The 15105-nt window shown below is 36.7% G+C and overlaps 1 protein-coding gene across 1 annotated transcript; it reads right to left on the reverse strand.

Moving 5' to 3' along the window:
* Positions 1 to 10574: 10574 nt before the first annotated feature.
* Positions 10575 to 12649, reverse strand: LOC108378333 (hornerin). The gene is made up of 2 exons (XM_017634631.1): positions 12471 to 12649; positions 10575 to 12221 (listed from the first exon to the last, which is right to left on the reverse strand). The coding sequence occupies exons 1-2, from the start codon at positions 12480 to 12482 to the stop codon at positions 10761 to 10763; spliced, it is 1473 nt and encodes a 490-aa protein (XP_017490120.1). The 5' UTR covers positions 12483 to 12649; the 3' UTR covers positions 10575 to 10760.
* Positions 12650 to 15105: the final 2456 nt, after the last annotated feature.

Consider the following 15105-nt stretch of genomic DNA (forward strand, 5'->3'; position numbering starts at 1 on the left):
AAAAAAAAAAAACAGATTTCATGAGTTCACCGCGCTGTTTGGCTTTTACATAGCCTTTCCAACCAAAAGCGCACTTTGTTACTTTTTAGGGTTTTCGTTGCCATTTTAATCTAATCTGAACTAACCTATAAATTTTTTTTTTAATTCTGCTTTATTTTTCAATTCATTCCACTTTTGTACGTGGGATCTTACTTTTATAATTTAGTCACTGTTATCCTTTTCCTTTGCGATATTTCTTCAAGTTTTGTATCCTTTTCAGCACCACTGCTACACTTTTATACTTTTCAATGCCTTTTTTGTATTTCGAGAAGTTTTTTTATTATTTTAATTTAGTTTTTCGCGCGGTCAAAAAAGTTTGCATTTACCGTTACACTGCGCTTACAAACGCTCCTGACGACCTTCATAGCTTATATAACAGCAACGCTGATTTGTTATGCGGCTTTTATATGCGAACCATAAATTTTACCACAAAGACGCACTGCATTTAAACAACACTAGAGCAAACAAGAAAAACATTTTTTAAGCATATGCGTATACATATGTATGTACATATCTACATACTACATACATACTATATGTGTATGCATGTATATTTGTTCAACAATTTTCCTCAATTTACCTACTGTTTACCGGCTTGGTCATGAACATTTGCTACTGCTGCAGTACACATTTTCTGTTGGGGGAAAACTCAGGAAAATCAAACGCAGACCGGTGTTTATGTATTGGCGTGACAAACAGGTTAATTTCATGGCCAATGTCAGCAATGGCTTGCCCAAAAGTAAAAATCAGGAAGAAAATTTGCGTTGTATTGGTAGCATTGCTGTAAATAGCAAAGCATAACATAACATAGCATAACATAACATAGCATAAGATAACATAGCGTAACATAACAACATAACATGGCATAACATAACAAAAAATAGCATAGCACAATATAACAACATAGCATAGCATAGCACTACAACTTAACATAAAAAAGCAATACATAACAATATAAGCAGTGGAACATAACATAACATAGCAATAGAACTTAACATAACAATATTGATAAGCGCAAGGAGACAAAAGAAGAATATTAAAATATTGATTTGCGGGCATCAAATAGGCTCCGAAGAAGCACTCAAATACCTAGAGCAGACGAAGCTCCAAAGACCACTTGTCAGCAGTAGGCGCTAAGGCGGCCCGCGAATTCTCCCCATTACTGGTGAACCTCTGGGCGATAGGAGACGACTCCTCTCCACAGTTGTGGACTCAATACTGCATATATGCAACGCCTGCTTAGGTCGAAGCAAAAGAGCCATCTACGACCAAGCGAACGAATGGGCAGGCATAGTGCTTTTCCGATTGCCTGCGCATACAAAACGGTATGCTAAGATCCGACTTGATTTACTGCGAGAAAAATACCACTGGATATTCACGCCACAGAAATACGCTGTACAACATACAAGAGTTCAAAAAACATTTGCGCGAAATTGCTCTATGGAGGAATGACAGAGTAGATGGGTGCATTCCCCGAGTGGACGCTGGATTTACAAACTTATCCCCCGTATTAAAGAGCTTCCAATTATTGGAAAATCTTTACCATCCAAATTTCCTTAACGAGGTTGAAAGCGCGGAACATGTTCCTTTCACGCTTCAGCAATATTTCAGGAGGGCTAAGCGTTGGACATCGGGGAAATTTTAGTGAGTTAAGGACCTACACTGACAAAGGCTTTCACTCGTTTTACTCAACGTAAAAAAAGCTACAAAAGTCTCATAGCATAACATAACATAACAACACAACGGCATAACATAACATAGCGAAACATAACATAATGTAACAACGTAATATCCCCAAATAGTTTTTGGGGAGTGTTGCTGGAGTGACAGTAGTGGGAACGCGTACTTGCACTTATACCAGCCCTGCCTCTTATCCTTGATACGCTTTTCTGTAAATGTTAGCGCTTGTGATCGAAATCGGCGAGTAGGATAAGGCAGGATTAAAGATTAATCCTAAGGATTAAGGATTAATAGGATTAAGCAGGCCTGAATAAAGTTTTCATACCTCAATTTGAGGCACCACGTTGGTCTACATTACCGAATTGCATCTAGCTATATCATTGGCTTATTCGTTGCATTCGTTATCGATATAACTAGGAACCTAGTAGAGTTGGATGCGCGACATTTCCGAGCAGTTTACTTTTTTTTTGGTATTCGGAATTCCACATCTTTCTATTCCACTGGACCGGCAGTGGACTTTCATAGATAGGATAGGATTTCTATCTATCTTCCTTTTCTGTATAAGACAAGTAGCCATCGCTGTGGCAAAACTCACCCACTTGAAATACACAGCAGTCGTCCGTTGTCCGAATGAAGACCCACGCGAACTATTTTTCGATCTTTGAGGCATCGGTTTAGTTGATAAATCGATAATTTCTCGTCTGTAGGCTAGCGTCAGCACAGCTTGCTGTACGGTCTTTCTTCGCAATCTCCATAAATTTTTGGCCGGGGTCACGCATAAAAACAGATTTTTTTTTTGCCGTGCCAGGATTCCCACTAAATAGTATCTCCCTTCCAAAAAACAGATTGAATTTGTCATAGAGTCGGGGTTCCCTCATCTTTCCAAACCACGAGTGCCTGTTAGGTGCTGTTTTTTTTTTTAATAAAGGTATCATTAGTAAGTAAGACCGTTTTAGTAACCTTAAGACCTCCATGTCCTGCCCAAAAGTGTACTGCAATCTCACTTTAAATCATTTCCCGATCTCATACTTTAAGCATTCAACTTGAGTTCAATGCTCGTCGTGCAATGCTCTGTCGATTGGCGTACGCAGTATGTAGCAGCGCAGCAGCTAGACAAACGGGTGGTAAATGCAACTAAAAAAAATACATAGAAACTAGCATTACCGGTCCCCCGCTACACATCTACACAGCTTAAAGTCTTTGTATGTGTCTACATGAAAATTTGCTTGCGCTCTCTGTGTTCGCTTGTAGCATTTCACAAATGATAAGCGCGTTGTTTGCCGCATGCCACATTTTTTTATTATTATTTATTTAATACAATTGTCGTTCACTCACTTCCCCCTCGTTAAACTGGCTCGTTTTGCTACTTTTTTCCGCCATGCCACATTGTCTTGGTTGTATATATGTGTTTTTACCCTAATTGCATATTGTGTCTTTTCCGCAGCCACTGCATTGGCGCATGCGTTCATCATGAGGTGGCTGTGTAGGTATGCAGGTTTAGCTTGCTCAGGGAATCGCTACTATCGAGCTAGTGGGGTCTAATGTATTTGGGGAAGATAGCTAGTTTGTGCTAATCCTTCCGTAGTACATATATACATATCCACAAATTTCATAAACTTGGTGAGATGTATAGTGGTGAATAGAGTAAACCAATGAAATTCGTGCTTAATTTAGATGGTTAGGGTGCACGGTATTTTAAAAACCTTTTGAGAATTGCAGAATGAAAAAATAACCAATTATGTATGATCGCTCCTTTAGAATGCTGAGAGTAGAACTGCACACCCAGCCTTTAAGACATTACGGCTTTTAGCCAACGATACGAGTATATCCGACAACGGGGTGTGTGTATATCACATTTCTGCGGTTACATAGTTTGTAAATGTTAGTGATGAACTAATTTTTCCTATTGGGTATGCATCACACGATTGTTATTATGAAAGCTTTGTGAACAATAGCTTGCTGGTGTTTATGCAGTTAAGTTGAAGCTTTCTTCTCTAAACGACAAGCCTAAAAATAGGCAACAGAAAACGTTTTACACATTATCAATGCTTATAATTTTACAGGATGTTCTAAAAGGCGCGTGCGTTATACATCAGAAAAACTATAAAGTCTCTAGTGGCAAAAGTATACATTTAAAGTGCCGAGTTTGTAAAGAGAGTGCGGAATGTTTAATGACATTAAAAATTGTCATGGGGAAATAATAAAAACAATGCAAAATAACCTACTTCATGCATAATACACATATTAAAAAAAATTCTTAATATGAACTTTATTATTTATAGCTATGTGCTCCAACATCTTATTCCAGCTCTGCTGAATGTATTATTTGTCCATGAAATTTATTTTACTCGCACGCTTTCTACGCTAAATACCAAATTATGTTGTGCTGAATAAGTTTTTGAACAATGATTTGCTTTATATAGCCTTCATTTTGTATAGCTATGCACCCGAATATTTTATTCAGCTGTGCGGAATAGGTTTGTATATGAGTATTTGTTTTATTTTTGCCTGCTATTTCTTTTACTCACACTTCACTTGTGCTATTATCAACTTTTTTGTGCTGAATGTTTTCAAACAATATTTGTAGCATTGCTGAACCTTAAAACTTTGCTTACTAAAATAAAACAATATTTAATATAACTCCACAAGCGCTGAATATCCGCACAGTAGCACTATGTATGTAGTTGTCTTTATATCAAGCGTATATAGAGCTGCTGATCATGCGCTGAATTACTGTTTTCTACTTTACATTGAAACGTATAAGGTACTAGAATTTCTAATGTACATATATTCAACAGCTCTGTATTACAATGTTATGCTCACGAAAATTGTTGGAAATGTGCAAAAAAAAGGTGCTGAATAAGCCGTACGTACATGAAATATTAATCATAAGCGCGCTGAATGTTTAAAAGTATGCGGCATGGCGTTAATAAAATGCTTCAAATATACGCTGAATAAGATTTAAAAACAAAAAGGTGTGTAAAAAACATTTAAATCTAATGGGCGCCAAATTTTTTCAAATATTTGCAATAAACTAATAAATTTGGTGCTGAATAAGCTTAATATTAAGCGAAAAATGCTTAAAGCAAAATAAACCTAAATCACTAAAAAAATATTGAATTAACTCGGCACGCGCGGAATAGGAGTGAATTTTTAGTTTTTGCAAAAAAATCATTGTGCTGAATACGCGCTGAATAGCTGCTAAATTGAACATGTTTAAAACGGCATGTTGCAAAAAAGTTGCTTCAATTGCATGAAATGAGCATATTTCTTGCGCTGAATAGGCATTTCGTAAACTCAAAAGTGCTGAATATAGCTATGCTCTGTTGCATACACTAAACATTTGCATATTCGTTGCGCTGAATGTGCATTGAATACACGAAAGGGCGCTGAATATGTCTAAATTAGTTGAAAAATGTTTTGAACGATTTTCTTAAGCTCATATCCCTGAGCCTTTATGCGCTGAATAAGTTTTGTAAGCGTATATGTATGTGCTCTAAAATTTTTATAAAATTAAATTAGGAAAATAAAAATTGTGCGAATACTCGACTACATAGCTCTTCTGACCGCACAAATAAGCTGTTAATCAACATATTCAAGTACCGGCACTATCGCAAATTTGTTGCCTCTGCAAAAGTCTCCATTCATCCAATGTAACATCAAGTTGATGCATTCGATAAAAATTTGTCTATTAAAACGGTTTAACTGTTTTTGTTTAGCGTTGCTTTTTTGTGTTTCTTTGTTTCTAAATGGTAATTTGCTGCTGTTGATACTGTCAAAACGTTGATTTCATTATTAGCTAAGCGCTGTGGCTCCTTATGAACCATACAATGCACTCGGATGTTTTTTCTTTTTTTTTAAACTTCCTATCTGTTAAATATATTTATTTGTTTTTTTGCTTTGTTTTATTTCTTATTTTCTTTACCTTTGTTTTTTCTTCTATTTGGGATTTTAACGCAGACATTCACTTTCGAAAGCAATTCAGTGAAATGATGTAAGGCACTCGCTAGCGCTCAGTGAGACTGGCCGCCTCTTCACTGTGACTTCGCTATAGTACTTAATATATAGTTAAAGTGTGTGCGTGTGTGTGCGTCAGGCGGCGGAAGTGGTGCAGATGGTGGTGATCAGCTAAGCATGACGTCATCACTTTGCACTAATTGGAGCATTTTGAGCCGACGTAATTTCATTAGGGTTTAAATAGTTGGCATATTTCTCAGTGATTGTAAGCAAAATGTTTTTCTCAAGATTTTCTGATAAACTTTCTTCTATGAAAATACATACATATGTATGTAAATGTGTTATTTTGATAATTACTTTTGCTATTTTCTTTTTACATTTAAGCTCAGTTGAAGCATTCAAAGGGTAAGTGGGTCAGAAGTGTTTTGAGGTGGGCCTCGCTTAGTAGGTAATCTCTTAGTTACAACATTGTTAACACAAATTCCCCGCTTCATTGCTTAACGGATTTTGCGAATTATGCAATTTTTGCATTTAAGCAAAATTTCTTGTTCCTTCATTTTATCATTCAATCAATTTCCTCTGTACAGCTGTCATAATTATTTGCAGTGTGCGCTGCTGTCATTGTAATTGTAATTATAGCGTACGTACCATGCTTTATTGCCACAGTGGATATGTGCAAAGATACCCTGACATAGAAAAAAATTAAAATAAAAAAGCAAACAAAATATTTATATTTGTAGCAACAGGTGCCAATGACAGTGAAAAGTTTGGCAGACAATGACTGAAAAACGTAAGGAAACACAGACATGCGCATGTCATACATATGGACATATGTACATAATGGATGCTAAATATTTAATGGTTGATTAGTCAACGAAAATTAAAAAAAATAGATTAAAGAAAAAAACTGCGTAAAAATGAAATGGAAAAATTGCAAAAGTTACGAACAATAAACTCAAAGCTATTTGTGGTAATTTTTATGGAAGCCATTATTGAGACATTTCCCTATCTAGCGAAATTATATAGCTGGAACATAAATTGCTAAAATGTGCAACAAACAACGCAAAAAGATTAATTAAATGCGTGCTGAATTAGTGCTGTATTATTTAATAAAAATAAAAGAAAATTTACCAAAACCTGCACAAAAAAAAGCATAAAAAAGCGCTAAAAAATGTAACTGAATGTGAGCTGAATTAGTGCTGAATTGATTTACTTACATTATTTTACTGCAGTTTGCATAAAATGTAGTCCTAAATGAGCGCTGTATAAGAAATAAGTTCAGCTGAGTAGTGCAGAATTGGCACTGTTGTGAAAAATATTTCATCATAATTTGCCAAAAAAGAAAAATAAATTCATTAAAATCTAGGGCTGAATGGGTACAACAAATCTTGCCTACTTTAATCTGCATTATTTTACAATTTAAAAGATTAGTACATAGCGCCAAGAGATAGCCTTGAATGTGCGCTGAATTGGGCTGAATTAGGTAACGTTTTAGCTGAATTGGGCTGAATAGCTTAAGAATATATCTACAAAGGCAAGTATTCAACAAAATTAAGTGCTTTTATTGCTTACTACCTCAAATTTCGCACAATTTGTTGCATAGATTAGCAAAACATTTCTGCAACATTGCTACCACTACAAGTAGCATTGTGCTGAATGATCTAAAAATTAGCTGAATTGTAGTAAGAAGCCGAAATCAAAGTTTAGGCAGTTTATACAATTTTACGCTTTGAAAATTGCTGAATTATACTATAAAGCACGTTGAAATGCGCTGAATAGCTGAAATGGAGATTTGATTTTATGATATCTAGTGCAATATTTATCATTTTCTTAGTGCTCAATTGTGCTGAATAAACTCCACTGCTGCCGAGCAGCTTAATTTTGTGGTATTTCAGAGAGATACCGCACAGAAAATCTAGTACGCGGATGTTGCTGAATAGCAATATACTTAGCGCAAACAATAATTCTTGATAGTAGAAAAACAACTTACTTAATTACCAAGCTCGTAATATAGGCGCTGAATTAATGCTGAATACAATTCAGCGCAATTATAAAGCTGGCAACAATTCGGTATGCGCTTACAGCATGATTTGGAATTGCTTTCGACCAAGAAATGTTAAACCAAGCACTTTGGAATGTGTTTTATAGTGGCTGCAACGACAATAATCTGTTTTTTTTGTTATGCTTAATTTCCTACTTAATTTAATTTTCACTTTTTTAAGCTGATAACAATTCACCTAATAAGTAAAACGGCTGCGCTGCTGAAATTATCGGCTGAACATCTGCTGCACTTGTTGCACGCACAATTTTCCAGCGTACATACATGCCTTGGCAGCAATGCCAACAGCGTCAATTATTTTTACAAGGCCATAAAGTTTAAAACATCCAAAAAATACCAAAGGCATTGTCACACCTTGTGCATAGCCAAGAGGAAAAACGTTCCCGCAATGAAGGTTGCTGACATCAAATTTTTCACAGATACGCAAATAACTGCCTTGGAAAGAAACTTGCTTGAATAGTGTTTTTGTAGTGTTCCAACATACATACATATTTACTCCAACATATGTACATACATACATATGTAAGTGTTAGTCAATTTTTTCCCCATTTTTATGTATTATTCGGCAATAAATTTAAGCCGCTGTAATGAAATATTTCTTTTCCCCCATCACTAACAAATGCGTACTTGTTGATGTTTGCCAATTTGGCAGCTGATATATCACTGACAAATGCAAAATTTCGTATGCAACATTTGGCATCGCAACTGAACTTTCAATTTCATTTGGGCGCATCATTAAAATGTCAATGCTGTCGCTTGGGCGTTGGTAGACTATGAATTTCGAAAATTTTGAATTAAGTTTTCAAAGCGCGTGCGTGGAGAAAATTTAAAATTCTTTGTAGCGCACACAGTGGGATAACTGCAGCTCGATATGGGATAGATGAAGGCAATAAAATTAAGATAATTAGATATGCTTGTGTAATCGCGCATTAGCTGGTTATTTGCGACATAACTCCAATTTAGGTCAACTTTAAATGTGCACTGTACGAGTAGTGCTTGGTGCTCTGACAATTCGGAATATTGTTATTCAGCAATCAAATAATTCGCAAACTAAAGAGTAGTGCAAAAATCACAAGTTTTTATGTCTTTTACTCAATTCAGCACGGCATTTTAAAACTTAGCTTGCATAGAAAAGCCTTAGGAAATTGGTCTCATACCTTCTTAGCTCTGCTTGGGGTATTCAGCGCGTATTCAGCTCGTAAAATCTTAATTCAAAGCAATTTAGCTGAAATAAATTTTTGTGTTTTGCTTGAATTTAATAAAATAAAATGGCACATGAAAACAGAAATGTAATTCAGCAATAAAATAATTCGAAAATCCAAAAGTAGTGCAAAAGTCACAAGTTTCTATGTAGTTTTCTCAATTAAGCACTGCATTTTAAAGCTTTGCTTCGGTCGAAAAGCCGAAATTGAGTTCATACTTTTATAGCTCTGCTTGGGGTATTCAGCTCGTCAAATTTTAATTCAAAGCAATTCAGCTGAAATACATTTGTGCGTTTTGCTTGAATATAATAAAATAAAATGGCACATGAAAGTAGAATTGTAATTCAGCGCACCAAATAGAGCTACTTGTGAGGTTAAAAAGCTGTGACGATACAACTAGCATCTGTTTACCAATACTTAGGGTATTCAGCGTAAATTCAGCTAGGTTATATTAAAGCTATTTTTGACTTAATATATTTTCCATATTATTTTTTTATTTTCTTTTGAAATTTTATTTGCGGTTTAGATGGAATTCACATACTTTAGATAATTGTGTATTTCATTCACATATTTTGCAAGTAGTTTCATTTAGCTAGCTGAATAAATAAGGTTATTTAACGCGACTGTTAAGTTTTTGAGACAATTAATTAATAATAATTGTAAATGTAAATAATAATGTCTCTTGAAAAACAAAAGAATTCCGTATTTTGCCTTAGTATTAGAATAATTCAGCTCATATTCAGCCATACAAAAAGAGAGGCGGGGCATGTGTTTGTTAAATTTTGCGTGATTTAACCCAACCCGATTTTATGTTGTTGGTATATGTTTTTCCTGAAAAATATACTATTCAGCACAAATTTACCAAAGCATAAACCGAAAATTACAAAGTGGTTTTGAAAGCTCCTAGAGCGGTGCTATTTTATCATTTTATAATCAGCAAATCGAAAAAGAGAGCTGTGTATTAGTAAAACCTTTGTTTTAGTAATTTTTATTGTTTGCATTGTAATAGTGTATAATTCCGCGTATATTCAGCACACGGAAAATTCAAAATTTGTGGCTATACATCATTTCGCGTGATTCAGGCTCTTACGTACTTACTTATACGTACGTATTTTGCTGCGGCGTTTTAGAAATTTTGTGCACAACGTACGATTCAGCGCATATTCAGCTTATCGAAAAATAAAAGTTGTGCGATATTAAGATCGTAACTGAAATAGTTCTTAATTTTGCAGCCAAATATGCAATTCAGCACATATTCAGCACATTTTAAAATAAAAGTTTGTGCTCAAAACTAAGTTTCATGTAATTCCAAGTTATATGTAATTAATATTAAATTCAGCGCATATTCAGCACATTGGAAAATGAAATTTGTGTAGAAGCAAAGCTGTGAAAGTATTGGTTTTAATTTGTTTTCAGTATAATGTATGATTCAGCGCATACTCAGCACAATTAAAAATTAGTTCAGCGTATATTCAGCTAAATAAAAACACCAAACATTTTATCCAAATTTTTTTCCTTTCGTATTAATACTGGGTTTAGGAAATACAAACCAAGTGCAACCCTGCTATAGATACGCTCGTTGTAAACAAATAAAATATGAATGCTTAATTTAAATTATTTTTTTAATTTCTTCTCATAATCGTGCGTGAATACAAAAAATAAAAAATAATATTAAAAACTAGTTACAAAGGAAACTCGAAAACTAAGCGAAGTAGCTGTCAATAAATAAAAAGCAGCAAATGGGAGTACATATAAAGTACACCCAACATTTCATCGGATGAGGCCGCTCGATCCAGCGCGACGTTGCGATGCTGAGTATCAAATCAGTGATGATGCGGCGGCAAGTAGTTCGCGCCAGGCGTTGCCACTGGCGGCAGGTACGCAGAATCTGGTTCATTTATGCTTGTCGACGATGCACCGCCAGCTGTCGAGCTACCACCAAGCAGCACTGACGGCGATTGGTACTCATATCCCGGCGATGTCGGCGGCAAATACTGGGAGGCTGGACCGGATACTTCGTGAGTGGTGCCCAAGAGAGTGGATGGCTTGAATGGCGCCCGACTACTGTGCTCATCATACCCTGAGTTATCGGAAGCAATAAAATTGGTACTCAGCGCATGTGGCTTGCTGGCGCTGAAACCAAAATGACCCAAACCTTTGTGTCCCACCGCATAGGAGGGAGTATCGTAACCACTGCTGCTATGATAGGAGCTACCCGTACCGCCAGCGCCATGATATGAGCCAATAGCTGGGCCAGCAGGTACGCCATAACTGGTCGAAGGTATGCTGGGTGCACTCTGTGAATATCCCTGACCGCTGTAACCTCCATGGCTGCCGAATGAAAGTGTTGCGCCGCTGGCAATATGACCGTCTTGTACGCCATGTGCTCTGCTGCTCAAACCCAATACTGTGCCACTACTACTGCCATGGCCGCTGTAGCCATAGCCCTGCTGCGGGCTATACGACACTGAATGGCCGCCAGCCGCGCCAAAGCCGCCGCTAGAATGACCACCAAATGCGCTGCTGCCACTATGTCCACCGCCGAAGCCGCTGCCAAACCCACCCCCGCTCGAGTGCAAGGAGCTGCCAAAAGTGGGGGCATACTGATAGCCACCGCTGCCGCCTCCACCACCACTTGAGTGCACCGCATGCCCACCGCCGAAACTGCCGCCCGAGCTGTGCGTCAAGGAGCTGGCCGGTATAATGATGGTTTGTATGTGTGGACGCGATTTGGCGTGGAATTTATAACCGCCGCCACCACCGCCAAAACTGCTGTGTCCCAGCAATGCTGAGCCGCCTGATTGGAAGTGAGGTGAACCGCTACTATAACGATAACCACTGCTGCCAGCGCTACCATGACCCAAATGGCTGTGTCCAGCAGCAAAATGGCCACCGCCGCCGCTATGACTGCTCACACTGCCCGCGTAGCTACCATGCACAGGCTCTGTCTGCACAATGTATGTCTCAACTTTTGGTACGCTCACATGTGCGGCGCCGCCTCCGAAATCGTAGCCAAAGCCAGCACTGCCGCTTGAACCGAAACTGGCCGAACCACCGCCATGGCTGCTGTAACTATCGTAGCCGCTGGCGCTGGCGCCAATCGAGGCGGGCGCAGGTGGCAGATATTTATAGGATGGTCCGTGATAGCTGCTGCTGCCGCTCGATAGTGGCGCTTCACGCTTTGGCTTGACTGCGACGCTGATGCGTGACTCAGCTTTGCGCTCAGTTGTTGCGCTGGCCCAGGCGCTGGACGCCAAAAGCGCCATTGCGACGCCAAACCAAACCTGAAGTTAGATGAGAACAATAACAAAAATTTGGAGGTTAATTGGAGGCTTTCGATTGCATTTGCTATTTATAATTAAAATATATTTAGTTCATTAGATTAATGTAAAGTTGAGCTTTTGGAATTTCAAGTTTTCACTTATTCTTCTTCTTCACATTAAACGCTTGCACTGTAAACAGATTTCACTTAGGCTTTCTTTTTAGATTTTTTTAAGGTTTCCATTGAAGGTTCTTTTTTCACTTAAACTTACAAAATATTTCATCGCTGCGGAATGCTGTTTTTCTTAAATTGCTCAGCACTTTTCTTCCGCTTCACACTTTAATTCGTTTTTGATCGCTTCTCGTTATCCTTTTGCAGTCACTATTCAATTGGTTGACTTCGTTGACTCTTTTACGTATCCAAATTCGCGCTTTTCTTTAATTCGCACCGTTCCGTTGCCGACAAGTGCGCGACTAATGATTGCCACGGCAATGCCGTTAGTTTTTATATACCACACTTTGAAGTGCTGACAGCTGTGAGGATGGCATGGTCGTCATGTTGTATGAGTAACCGCATGCTGTGTGGCATACACGGTAAGTTAGCTTGAAAGTGTGTGTATGTGTGCATGCGTCCGTCAACTTTTGGTTGTTATTTACACGCTCTTCTTTGTCACTTGAGCGCGTGCGCAATCTATCTCTCTCTCTCTCACTGGATGGAAGAGTGCATTGATTTTTTAGCGACGGCGCTTCATATGGATCATTTAATATTTTGGTTGACGAACATATGTTTCTTGTTTTAATTTTCATATGTTGACCTACATTGTTTATCATATTTGATTACAACAATAATAAAAAAAAGCAAAGGTAAATTCCAATGTTGCACATTTGCAGATTGCTGATGCAGAACCTTCCGCAAGTAATTAGTGCAATGGTATGTTTTGTTACATTATATTATGCTGTGTTATGCATTGTTATTTCATGTTACGTTGCGCTATGCTATGTTATGTTATGTTTTTTGACGATATTTAAAGCGAACTTATGTTATGATGTGATATGTTGAGTTATGTTATGTTCTGTTAAGTACGGTTTGTTATGTTACATTATATGTTTGTTAATTTTGATTTTTTGCCCTGTTGTGTTATGTAATATTACGTTATGTTATAGTATTTTATGTTAAGTTATGTTATGTTGTGTTATTTTATGCTATGCTGTTTGATGATATGCTTTGTTATGTCATGTTTTAGATGTTATATTATGTTATGTTATGCTATATTATGCTATTTGATGTTATGTTTCATTTACTTAAAACTTTAATAATAACTTTAATTGTCAAAAAACTTAGATTGTCAAAAAAAGTATTACTATACTTTGCTAGCACTTAGAGATAATGACTAGTAGATATGTAATGAGAGATGAGCCAATGTCATTCTGCTCAATTACCTGCGCTGTTGACAACAGAGACTTAAAATTAAAATTAATTTGCGCTGAGGGAATGATGGGCCAGCGCGAGGCAACTGTGTATGTATAATTAACGAACGCGCGCGCAAAAGAAAATAAAAAAATAAAAAAAAAATAAAAACTAACTCCTGGGAATGGGAAAAATGTTCAAAAATTAATTGAAAATGTAAGTGGTAATTGAAGACTGGCCGCAGAAAACAACTAAGCCAAGTTCCAAAATGATGAAAAATGTTACACATTATGGCCCGCAGGTGAGCAGTCAGCTAAAAGTACAACAAAATACTAGATACCTACAATGGCAACAATCAGCTTTAATAGTTGTAAGCGTATTTCAATTTTAATGCCAGCTTGCGGCAAATAACTGTTTAGGTACTTAACAGCTGCCATACAATAACAACAACGCCACCACCGCCACAGTTCAATTTCAAACCTAAAGACTTAAGGCACAAACCCGTTCACTCAGTTAACGCATATCTACTGCGGTTAGCATGTAAATGATTGAATTGTATAAGGTAACACGCAAACAATGCCAAAACAAAAAAAAACACTAAGCTAGGGGAAAATTGAGAAAAAAGTGGCTTAATGTAGCAGATTCGTAGCAATGTGAAACCAAAACAAAACAAAAAAGTCAAAACAATAGCAAGTAGTAAAAAGCAAAAGAAAGAGCTGGCATGCTTCCTAATGTCTAATGTATTTAACGCTGTTTATTTGTGTGTGCGACAACGCAACAAATGAAATTTTGTTTAAAGGGCGCTTATTTGAATTAATGATGAGTTAGCATTTGAAATTTTATGTACATACATACATACATATATATGTATGTAGCCGCGATTTTAAGGCATCGTACTTTTCTACTATGTATATGTAATATTTATTTGAAATGATGCGCGCTCCACATACGAACGTGTACAGTTAAACAATGTGACCCTAAATATGTTATCTAGATGAAGCAATTGCTACAGATTCGTTGGATCAGGTCGTGTAACAGAGCTTCGGTTGGATGAGCATTAATAGCTGTACATTAGAGTGAGCCAAAATAACTAACTCAACGAATTTATAACTTTAAAATTAACTTTTTACTGAGAAGAAAATTCTTCCATTTGGATTAAGTTGTAGATATTACAATTTTAAAAGGTGATGGTGGGCATTTGAAGATTTCCATGTAAATAACAAGTAAAAGATTTGTTTTCATTAAAACTTATGACTATTTAAACGTTTCAGATACAATTTTTTTTTGGCATATTCTTGTAGGGCATTAAATTATCCAAAAAATGGCACTGAAGTTCAATAAAAAAATAAATAAATAAATGGACTACAACTCTCGCTGCTTCTCTGACAAATCAAGTTTATAATCAACATTTTCTACGCATTTTGTATAATTTTACCGTATTTTTTTTATTTACATTTATTATTAACAATCATAGAGCCCTAAAACTGCATATTACTGCT

This window comes from Rhagoletis zephyria, unplaced genomic scaffold, assembly GCF_001687245.7.
Source record: "Rhagoletis zephyria isolate East Lansing unplaced genomic scaffold, Rhagoletis_zephyria_1.1 Rzeph_scaffold_13878, whole genome shotgun sequence".
In the NCBI taxonomy this organism is placed as follows: Eukaryota; Metazoa; Arthropoda; class Insecta; order Diptera; family Tephritidae; genus Rhagoletis; species Rhagoletis zephyria.